Genomic DNA, 12127 nt, shown 5'->3' with positions numbered 1-12127 from the left:
GAAATGTCCCCACCTTTGCCCTGTTGCCAATATTTTCTTTTTTTTAAAATATATTTTTATTGATTTTAGAGAGGAAGAGAGAGGAGGGAAGGAAACACCAATGATGAGAGAGAACCATTTTTTGGCTGCCTTCTGCACACTCCCTACTGGGGATCAAGCCTGCAACTCGGGTATGTGCCCTTGACCAAAATCGAACCCAGGACCCTTTGGTCCTCAGACTGAGGCTCTATCCACTGAGGCAAACTGGCTAGGGCTCTGGGCTACGTTTTAACAGCAAGAATAGCATTGCCCTAGCTATGGGTCCTCCGTTTGATTCCGGTCAAGGGCACAAGCCAGGATTGTGGGCTCCATCGCCAGTGGGGGGTGTGCCGGAGGCAGCGGATCACTGATTCTCTCTAATCATTGATGTTTCTTTCTCTCTCCCTTCCTCTCTGAAATAAAAACAAAATAACAAGAAAGAATAGCATTTAGTACAAACCACCCAGACCTCGAGGCCCGTGTCCTATCTAATAAGCTGTAGTTGAAAATATTAGGTGCGCGGGTGCCTGAGGTACCTGAGAGTGTTTGTTCAAAGAATTATCAATAAAGTTTTGAATAAAAAAATTCTCCTACCTCCGTTTGCATAAAGCTTAGCTCAAATGGGGAAACGAAGAGTTTATCGCGAGAATATGGAAGATCGCGTTTGTGCTTGGGGCCTGTTCTCGCGTTGTTTGATCAAGCAGTAGAAAGAAGTAAAGGGAAAGCACGAAATACCGCGAGCTTAGTATTCTCGCGATATTTCCTGGGCTTGCCCCCTCCCCCTCCTCCGAGTGCCGTTTCGGTTTAACCTAGTGTGGGATTGAGTCTGTGAGGGAGCGATTGAGTGTGTGAGGTACTGAGGTGAGGCGGAGGCAAGAAAAGGAACTCCCTCAGGAGCGAGGGACAAAGGCTGTGTGAGGCACCTAGGCCGCGGGACCTGAGCGACAGGAAGCCACTCCGAGTCGGGCTACCGGGTAGGGGAAAGGCCCGTGCGGTCCTCATTGGGCTCCCGAGCCGGAGTCGGCCCCGCAGCCCTGGGCCGTCGGCTTCCTACTTCCTCGACCTCGCCGGCCCCTGTGCCTGAGGATTGGCGCCGCGTGAGGAGGAGGGCAAACGGACTTGAGCGGCTGCTCGTTGTCTCGCAACCCCACTGCTGAGGAACTCTCGTTTCTTCCCTGGCTCCTTCACCCCTACCTCATGTAGGAGGGTGCCGAGGAGTCGGGAGGGAGGAGGGGCCTGCGCCGCGGTCCCTTCCCTCCCCACCCCCTACTAGGGGTGCTGTGGTAGGCGTGGGGTTGGGATTGGGGGGAGGGTGGGGGTTACTTTTTGGAGTGCTGGGGAACTTTCCCCCCTGTTGAAGCCAGGGGAAAGGGGATGCCCAATCCAGAGAGACATGGGGGCAAGAAGGACGGGAGCGGAGGAGCTTCTGGAACTTTGCAGCCGTCATCGGGAGGTGGCAGCTCCAACAGCAGAGAGCGTCACCGCTTGGCGGCGAAGCACAAGCGGCACAAGTCCAAGCACTCCAAAGACATGGGTTTGGTGACCCCCGAAGCAGCACCTTTGGGGACAGTTATCAAACCTTTGGTGGAGTATGATGACATCAGCTCTGATTCAGATACCTTCTCTGACGACATGGCCTTCAAATTAGATAGGAGGGAGAACGATGAACGTCGTGGAACTGATCGGAGTGACCGCTTGCACAGACATCGTCACCACCAGCACAGACGTTCCCGGGACTTACTAAAAAGTAAACAGACAGAAAAAGAAAAGAAACAGGAAGTTTCCAGTAAGTCGGGATCAATGAAGGACCGGATATCAGGAAGTTCAAAGCGTTCAAATGAGGAGAATGATGACTATGGGAAGGCACAGATCTCAAAAAGCAGCAGCAACAAGGAATCCAGGTCATCCAAACTCCACAAGGAGAAGACTCGAAAAGAACGTGAATTGAAGTCTGGGCACAAAGACCGGAGTAAAAGTCATCGGAAAAGGGAAACACCCAAAAGTTACAAGACAGTGGACAGCCCCAAACGGAGATCCAGGAGTCCCCACAGGAAATGGTCTGACAGCCCTAAGCAAGATGATAGCCCCTCAGGAGCTTCTTATGGCCAAGATTATGACCTTAGTCCTCCAAGATCTCACACCTCCAGCAATTATGACTCTTACAAGAAGAGTCCTGGAAGCACCTCAAGAAGGCAGTCTATTAGTCCACCTTACAAGGAGCCTTCGGCCTACCAGTCCAGCACCCGGTCACCCAGTCCCTACAGTAGACGGCAGAGATCTGTGAGTCCCTATAGCCGGAGACGTTCCTCAAGCTATGAAAGGAGTGGCTCTTACAGTGGGAGATCACCCAGTCCCTATGGTCGACGGCGATCCAGCAGCCCTTTCACCAGCAAACGGTCTCTGAGTCGGAGTCCGCTCCCCAGGTGAGCTGTTTGTCTAACAGTCCTTTCTTTCTTAGGGTGGGTTATGAGAAACTGGCAATTAGTAATGTTAGGTTGATGTTCCCATTATTCATTGACTAGAACACTTTACTATTGGCTAGTCACTCGAGTGAATCTGGTCTCCTCTTAACCCAGAATTTGAAAAGTGGAGAGTTACATGCCTAAAACTGCTAAAGGTAGGTACTTCCAGTGACAGGGTCTTCAGCTGTAAGCTCCTGTGTAAGAAAAATTATGCACGGAGTTGATACTGCTTTCCAAAGCTTATCTGGTTTTTTCTGTTCCTTTGTTTTAAATTTTTTAAAAATCACATTGGTATTAGTGCTTGAGACCTCATTGAACCTGATTAGAGATGTAAAAAATTACAGATTTTCATTTGAATTATCTTGAAGCTATTTGCCTAGCCCTAGTGAATTACCCATTTGGGTACTAGGCTTTGGGCTTTAGAGTTTGGCCTCAGTGGGAGACTCCTGCCTCCTGCCTCCTGCCTGGGGCCTCCCCCACTTCCAGTCCAGCCCCTCCTGTTCCCATGGTGATGTAAGAAAACAAATTAGAGCAAGTTGCTTTTCAACTGCAACCCCTGCAGAGCTGCCACTGCCCTCTGGAGAAAGCCCATACCCCCTAGCCCTAGGGGTCATCTACCATTTGTTCTGCCCACTGTCTTCAAACTTGTTAAATTTACTTATTTCCTAGTAGACAATGTTTTGGTAACTTACAAAAGGCTCCTGTCTTTTCACAGATATTTCTAGTGGAAATTCAGCTGATTCGTGCTTTTTCCTTTTGATGGTAGAGCCTATTTTCCAGAAATTGGTTCCAATAATAATTTGATTTTCTTTATAGCACCACCATTGACCTATTAAGATTTGCTGTATTCTGTGACCACTGGCAATTTTAAAAATGTTTCTGAAAAAATGGTAATAGTGCTTTACTGTGTTACTTTTGCAAGAAAGACGTTAGTTTGAAATTTATTTTATTTTTATTTTTATTTTTTAAATATATATTTTATTGATTTTTTTACAGAGAGGAAGGGAGAGAGATAGAGAGTTAGAAACATCGATGAGAGAGAAACATCGATCAGCTGCCTCCTGTACATCTCCCACTGGGGTTGTGCCCGCAACCCAGGTACATGCCCTTGACCGGAATCGAACCTGGGACCTTTCAGTCCGCAGGCCGACGCTCTATCCACTGAGCCAAACCGGTTTCGGCATGAAATTTAATTGTTAGAGTGTTCTTGTTCGTAGATGATGAAATTGTACCTCTCTCTTTGTGGACTCACCTTTGTCCACAAAAGCAGAACATGGGCTTTGGAGTTATACCTGAGTGGGGTCCTAATCTTGCTGTGTGTCCTTTGGCAAATAATTTCTCCATGCCCAAGTTTTTTCTTGTGTAAAATGGGAATAATAACGACCAACTTCTAGAGCTGTTTTGAGGATTAAATTAGTAAATATGAAGTGCATAGTACAGTGCCTGGAACCTGAAGCCAGTCAGTAAATTATATGAGTAAGGAAAATGTTGTTGAATACTTACAGAGAAATTACTCTAACTTGAAAAAACCCATGCATATCTTTTATATGTCAATGTGAGTAATTTTTGTCAACTTACATTTATAATTATTCATAAACTAGTTTGAATTGATCAAGCCTGCCGAGTTCCTAGTTGTCAAGGTTCGAAGTTCCTTAGTTTTTCACTCCATTTCATAATAATTTTTCAAAAACAGAAAGTTTAAAGAATTGTAGTAAGGACCCATACATATACCACCTACATTCTACAATTAATATTTGCTATATATTTTATATCTGTCCATCGATTCACCTTTTGTTGTGATTTAAAGTAAATTGCTGACATCAGTATACTTCACTATAAACCCTTTATTTAGGCTGTGTATCATTAGCTAGAGGTCATAAGCTAATGAGGAGTAAAATTTATATACAGGGAAGTGGACATCTTAAGTGTACCATTTGAAAGTTTAGTTTTTTAAGGAACACTAAGAAATGAAATATTTTCAAAGTTTTTCTTTTGTTTAAGTGAAAGAGTTTATTAGTGAAGCAGTACACAGAAAGTGGCTATTCCACAGACAGTAACCAAATACTTGTTTTCTTGAGGGAGTAGTTTAATAAAGCTGTTCTGAGAATTTTTATTGTGGGGTTTGGGAATACAGAAGTAAGTGCATTAGGGCTAAAACACTAAAATGAGTTTCAGTAAGAACTGTGGCTTTGCAGTGATTCCTTTTGGATTCATAGCTTAAGTTTTCTTCTCAGTTAATTGGAACTAGTGCAGAAATGGTTAAAATAAATCAAGAAAGAATTGGAGACACATTATGATAGTATAGGAAATAAATATAAGTACCTCATTATAACCTTAGAGTCAAATGCACATTTTTAGTTGGTTTGTAGAGAGCATCATATGTTTGAATTGTGCATTATATATTTTTCCTCATTTGTTGGAATTCCAAACAGTAAGTATAAAACTTTCTTAGAGTCAGAGTAAAGGAACATACAGATCCTTCTATGGTATTCTCTGTGTTTTTTCCTTGGGAGAGAGTCAAAATTAAACAAGCAGCGTTGTTTTAAAAGACAAAATGCATTGGCAGAAATGCAAGGTCTTTGTATTTACCAAATTAGTAGTGATGAATAGTAGCAATTTCATTTCAGATGGATGGAACCTAACTTAATTCAGGGGAAAAGTATATTTAGTTTTGAAGACAATTTTTTTTTATTTATTTTTTTAAAATATATTTTATTGATTTTTTACAGAGAGGAAGGGAGAGGGATAAAGATTTAGAAACATCGAAGAGAGAGAAACATCGATCAGCTGCCTCCTGCACACTCCCCACTGGGGATGTGCCTGCAACCAAGGTACATGCCCCTGCCCGGAATCGAACCTGGGACCCTTGAGTCCGCAGGCTGACGCTCTATCCACTGAGCCAAGCCGGTCAGGGCGGCAATTTTTTTTTATTATCTGACTTTACCTATTTGCTGTCTCCCCCCTTTAAAAATATTTTTATTGATTTCTGAGAGGAAGGGAGAGGGAGAGACAGAAACATCAATGATGAGAGAGATTCATTGATTGGCTGCCTCCCACTGGGGATTCAGCCCACAACCTGGGCATGTGACCTGACGGGAAATCCATCCGTGACCTCCTGGTTCACATGTTGAAGCTCCACCACTGAACCATGCTGGCAGGGCCTGTCTCTCCCCCCTTTTTTTTCCTTGAAGACTGGGTCTGGATCTCAAATACAACATGTATATCAGAAAAAATACCTTAAGTATATGGCCATCCAAATGTCCCATTAACAGTAGGCTTCTATTCAGAAATTCAAGGGCTTTTAAAGCAAAGTTCCTTAGAAAGATTTAGTCATGCTGAAAGATTATAGAAACAATGCTTTGTATAGCGTGGTCTCTGACATTACTTAGTGTTTGGGATTTTAGAAGTTTTTCTTGGGATAGAGGTGTTAATTTTATACCAGCTATAATTCAAACTGAGAAAACCTCTTGTTTCAGCCAGTTTTTTACAAGTGAAGTATTAATTTGCTTAAGGATAAGTGGGTATTTGATAAATCCACTTAACTACTCTCGGTAGTTTACATACATACATACATACATACATACATACATGTTGTTGTTTTGGGTACTTTGATTCTAATAATGACTTTATATTTTAACTAAGTTTTGGGGGCAAATTTCCAAAGAGCAGTATAGGTATAAGAAAATCATGGCTAACACCATGTGAGTTGTTTTCACTACACATATATGCTATTTGTTTTGGAATGTTTTGATTCATGTCAGTCTTACCAGTGATCAAAGATAAAGGGAGGTACTGAAGATCTGGAATGGGAACAATTTGTTTTACACTGCTGAGCAAATTATATTTTGTCTAATTACATTTTAGTGCTAATTTCCCCCATACACACTCACACACCTTGAAGCCTAAGCACATTAGGGTTTTTCAAAAAGCAAAAGGGCCCTCACTGGTTTGGCTCAGTGGATAGAGCATTGGCCTGTGGACCCTGGGTTTGATTCCGGTCAGGGGCATGTGCCTGGGTTGCCGGCTCGATCCCCAGTGGGGTGCATGTAGGAGGCGGCCAATTGGTGATTCTCATCATTGATGTTTCTATCTCTCTCTCTCTCTGCCATCCTCTCTGAAATCAATAAAAATATAAATAAAGCAAAAAGAGTGCAGCCAGCATGGCTCAGTGGTTAAGCATTCAACCTATGAACCAGGAGGTTACAGTTGGATTCCCCGTCAGGTCACATGCCTGGGTTGTGGGCTGGATCAGGAGGCAGCTGATCAAGAATCTCTCATCCTTGATGTTCCTTTTTTTTTTTTAATATATTTTATTGATTTTTTACAGAGAGGAAGGGAGAGGGATAGAGAGTTAGAAACATCGATGAGAGAGAAACATCGATCAGCTGCCTCCTGCACACCTCCTACTGGGGATGTGCCCACAACCAAGGTACATGTCCTTGACCGGAATCGAACCTGGGACCTTTCAATCCGCAGGCTGACGCTCTATCCACTGAGCCAAACCGGTTAGGGCTCATCCTTGATGTTCTAGCTCTCTCTCCCTCTCTCTTCCTCTCTGAAATCAATAAAAACATTTTTTTAAAAGAGGAAAGAATGAGGGTTGGGTTTCAATTTAGAATAATCTGCCTCATAGCTTCTAAAGTTTTACTTCCCCGACCCTTTCTTAATAAAAATAAAATGAAAGTGCAATAATACCTCGCTTTATGAGTTCCTAAAAAGTTGATTAGAAATTATTTTATATTTGAAAGTACCAGAAGCCATTATGGTTTTGAGAACTTTTAATAAATTATTTTGGTAAGACAGTTCTTGCATCTTGGGGGTTTGTTTAGGCACAACTTAATTATAAATTGAGGATACAAGGAACAAAACTTTTTTCTTGGGATCTGTCAATTAAGTAGTTCTCTAGTTAAAAACTTAGATTTTGGGCCTGGCTGATGTGGCTCAATTATTGAGCGTCATCGACCCATGCACCAATAGGCCACCAGGTCTGTTCCTGGTCAGGGCACATACCTGGGATGCAGGCTCGATCCCCAGCATGGGGCATGCAGGAGGCAGCCAATCAGTGTTGATGATTCTATCTCATCTATGTTTTTATCTCTCTCCCCCTCTCTCTTCCTCTCTAAAATAAATAAAAACACAAAAAATTTTATATTTTGGTGAAGCATGCTTGTTACTTTTAATTTCTTGATTGATATAACCCCCTTTGGTATAAAGTATGACTTTTTAAATCATGTTTTCACTTTATCAGAAATTTAAACCAAAATTCTAAAAGTAAACATTGTGAATATTGGTATTTCCTAACATGGGGAAAAAATATCGATCTTCCTTTGGTTAAATAATTTTTAGTGTTATATGATAGAAATGTATTGTCATACAGGATTTAGTTCCTATTAAACTTTTTTTAGAATAGTTTTAGATTTACAGAAAAATTGTGAAGATAGTGCAGAGTTCTTATATGTCCTGAAACCCAGTTTCCCCATTAACATCTTATATTAGTATGATACATTTGTTACAATTAAACCAATTAATGAACCAATGTTGATTTATTATTGTTTGACAACTATTTTAAGATTGCTAACTTAAAGTGTTTTTTTTTTTAAGTTATAGTTCTCCATAGTTTAACTGATCTATTTTCCTTTATTTTGTTATAGCCTATCCATTGAACTGTCTTTTTCTTTTTCCATTAGGAAGTCCATGAAGTCTAGAAGTAGAAGTCCTGCATATTCAAGACATTCATCTTCTCATAGTAAAAAGAAGAGATCCGGGTCACGTAGTCGACATTCCAGTATCTCACCTGTCCGACTTCCATTGAACTCCAGCTTGGGAGCTGAACTCAGTAGGAAAAAGAAGGAAAGAGCAGCTGCTGCAGCAGCAGCAAAAATGGATGGAAAGGAATCCAAGGGTTCACCTATTATTTTGACTAGAAAAGAAAACAGTTCAGTAGAAGCTAAGGATTCAGGTTTGGAGTCTAAAAAGTTACCCAGAGTTTTAAAATTGGAAAAATCTGCCCCAGATACTGAACTAGTGAATGTAACACATCTAAACATAGAAGCCAAAAATTCTTTAGATACAGGGAAAGTAAAGGTGGATGAGAACTCTGAAAAGCATCCTGTTCTTAAAGATTTGAAAGTACAGGGATCAAGAGACACTAAACCCATGGCATTGAAGGAGGAGATTGTTACTCCAAAAGAGACAGAGACAACAGAAAAGGAGACCCTTCCACCTCTCCCCACAGTTACTTCTCCTCCACCTCCTTTACCAACTACTACCCCTCCACCTCAAACCCCCCCTTTGCCACCTTTGCCTCCACTACCAGCTATTCCACAGCAACCACCTCTGCCTCCTCCCCAGCCAGCATTTAGTCAGGTTCCTGCTTCTAGTCCTTCAACTTTACTCCCTTCTGCCCACTCAAGGACGTTTACTCTGTCCTCTCAGGCAAATTCTCAGCCCTCTGTACAGGTTTCTATGAAGACTCAAGTGTCTGTAACAGCTGCTATTCCACACCTAAAAACTTCAACGTTGCCTCCTCTGCCCCTTCCACCCTTACTACTTGGAGAAGATGACATGGATAGGTAAGTCCCATAGTTAACTGAGAAAACTTAACCTCTTGATCTAAGTGTAATACATTTTTCTCAAACTTTGGTAAAACTGCTCTAATGCATTGCTATTTAGAATGTTTTTATGAATAGGAAATGCCTTTGATGTTCAGTTTTCAGTGGAAAAGTCTTTATTTATGATGATACTTAGGAAGAATTACAATTTGAGGCCCAGTAACCCTTTTTCTCATGAGTCTATTTATTGATAAGGCTACTTTGGATTCAAATTTTAAAAAATCAATAGCACTTTCTTTTCAAACCTTTGTGTTGAAAATTTTAGTAGCTATAGAAAATTTTTTTAAATGATACAATTAACACCCTTATACTCTTCACCTAGATCAGTGGTTTTCAACCTTCTGGCCCTTTAAATACAGTTCCTCATGTTGTGACCCCAACCATAAAATTATTTTCGTTGCTACTTCATAACTGTAATGTTGCTACTGTTATGAATCGTAATGTAAATATCTGATATGCAGGATGGTCTTAGGCAACCCCTGTGAAAGGGTCGTTCGACTGCCAAAGGGGTCGCGACCCACAGGTTGAGAACCACTGACCTAGATCCACCAGTGGTTAACTTTCAGTCACATTTGCTTTAACTGCAAATATTTGATACTTCTGAGTACTTCAATATGTCTCTAATAACAACAACATAGTATAAATAATAACCTATATATGTAAAAGCCTAAGCGACCATTACCACTGAATGACTGGAACAACCGGTCGGCCAGTCGCTATGACGTGCACTGACCACCAGGGGGCAGACGCTCAATGCAGGAACTGCCCCCTGGAGGTCAGGGCACTCCCACAATCGGGGGGGGGGGGGGGGGGGGGGGGGGGGGGGGGGGGGGGGGGGGGGGGGGGGGGAACCCCCCGCCCTCCCGCATGCCAGCCCCCCCACAATAGCCCCATGGGGGGTGGCGCCAACCTCTCATGGTCCCTCCCCCCAGCTGGCTGACCCCCCATAGGCCTCGATTGCCAGCCAGGCCTAGGGACCCCACCCGTGCACGAATTCGTGCACTGAGCCTCTAGTAGTAGTAGTAGTAGTAGTAGTAGTAATAATAGTGAATATCCTCAGTGGTCCCTAAAATGTCTTATGGCTTTTGTTTTGTTTTGTTTTGTTTTGTTTTTTCTTCCTGGCCCAGCAGAAAAATAAGCCAGGTTTATTTATTTCAAAAGGTTCTGCTTTAAAAAACACACAAAAACCAGTTATTCTATAAGAAGCAGAAAAACAGTATGTAGAATCTTTATTATTTAGAATACAATTCACAATGGGATGATGAGAAAAACTAATTTTAATAAGTTCTCTGAGTATTGAGAATTGATTAAATGATTATGAAGCATGAGTCTAATTTTATAGAAGACATTAGGAAATATTTTTAATTTCTTGACAGAACCAGCTAGGCAATTGCCACCAAACACAATTTAGCAATGACATATACCATGACAGTATTTATGTTACTGTTTTGTTTTTAAAAATATATATATATTATTGATTTTTTTTACAGAAAGGAAGGGAGGGGGATAGAGTTAGAAACATCGATGAAAGAGAAACATAGACCAGCTGCCTCCTGCACACCTTCTACTGGGGATGTGCCTGCAACCAAGGTCCATGCCCTTGACCGGAATCGAACCTGGGACCTTTCAGTCCTCAAGCCGACACTCTATCCACTGAGCCAAACCAGTTAGGGCTATGTTACTCTTTTTTACTGAGATTCCCTTTTGTTCTCTAGGATATAAGTTTAGTTTACTGCACCAATTTTTCATTGTAAGCACAAAAATAAGTACCACTGATCTTGCATCCTATACCAATTCTCAACCCTTTATTACTTTCCAGGTGACATAGGTAATTTTGAACAGTGATACATTTCAGCCATTTAGATCTGTATTTTTCCAGACTACCCTCTGTACCTTTTAGGAAGGTGCAAGTGCAATAAATGGGGAAAAAACCCTCCCTCTAAAACTTTTTTTTTTAATATATTTTATTGATTTTTTACAGAGAGGAAGGGAGAGGGGCAGAGAGCTAGAAATATTGATGAGAGAGAAACATCAATCAGCCGCCTCCTGCACACTCCCCACTGGGGATGTGCCCGCAACCAAGATACATGCCCTAGACCGGAATCGAACCCAGGACCCTTGAGTCCACAGACCGACGCTCCATCCACTGAGCCAAACCAGTTAGGGCTCTCTAAAACTTTTTAAAAGAATGGTAGTAAATCTGATTTTAAAGAAAAATTCCACATTCTTTTCTAATATTAATAGGTATTTATGAATTCTGCCACATACTGAGAACTACAAAGACGAGTAACAGAGCCTGAAATTTATGTAGAAATACTTACAGATACAAAAGCTATATGTTTTTACAGTTTTTGTTGGAAAAGGAACATAGTCAGTTTAACGTCATCCAAAGGGACCATAGGCCATTATCTTACCCACAAGAACCACATTTTTAAAAAATATATATTTTATTGATTTTTTACAGAGAGGAAGGGAGAAGGATAGAGAGTTAGAAACATTGATGAGAGAGAAACATCAATTCAGCTGCCTCCTGCACACTCCGTACTGGGGATGTGCCCGCAACCAAGGTATATGCCTCTGACCAGAATCGAACCTGGGACCCTTCAGTCTGCAGGCCGACGCTCTATCCACTGAGCCAAACCAGTTGTGGCTAGAACCACATTTAAATATAGTTTTATGTAGTGGTTAGAGCAATATCAGTATGGCTAAGAATCTTTATTTTGAAATTTTATTTAGCTAGCCAAATAATTATTGAATCAACCTACCATGGGTCATGTGGAGTGCACGTTTTCAGGTGGAATAATGTTGATAGATGGCACATAGGGGTTTCTATATTTCAGATTAGAGATGAAGGCTAAAGTAAGACCATACAGTGCTTATGTAAGTATGTGTGGCTATCTTTAAGAATGTGTATGAGAGAGGATGAAGTGAGCAAACTATTTTTGTTATAGATCAATTCTGATTCTGAAAGTGTAACGATACTTTATTTCATAGTTCAATGTAATTATTTTAAAATGTATGGTTATTACCAGTTGT

At 41.4% G+C, this 12127-nt stretch overlaps 1 protein-coding gene across 9 annotated transcripts in view; it reads left to right on the top strand.

Annotated features, from left to right (window-relative positions):
* The first annotated feature begins 806 nt into the window (after positions 1-806).
* Positions 807-12127, top strand: part of CDK12 (cyclin dependent kinase 12) — an 81157-nt gene continuing 69836 nt past the window's right edge. For 5 of the 9 annotated variants that reach the window (XM_036339119.1, XM_036339123.1, XM_036339122.1 and 2 more), the window contains exons 1-2: positions 807-2441; positions 8168-9052. In XM_036339119.1, the coding sequence (XP_036195012.1) occupies positions 1393-2441; positions 8168-9052 (1934 nt within the window). In that variant the 5' untranslated portion in view covers positions 807-1392. The remainder of the gene's footprint in view (positions 2442-8167; positions 9053-12127) is intronic. The other 4 variants (XM_036339128.1, XM_036339125.1, XM_036339126.1 and 1 more) reach the window with 2 other exon arrangements.

The sequence above is a fragment of the Myotis myotis genome, unplaced genomic scaffold (genome assembly GCF_014108235.1).
Source record: "Myotis myotis isolate mMyoMyo1 unplaced genomic scaffold, mMyoMyo1.p scaffold_m19_p_17, whole genome shotgun sequence".
NCBI lineage: Eukaryota > Metazoa > Chordata > Mammalia > Chiroptera > Vespertilionidae > Myotis > Myotis myotis.
This window is presented reverse-complemented; position numbering and strand designations above follow the sequence as displayed.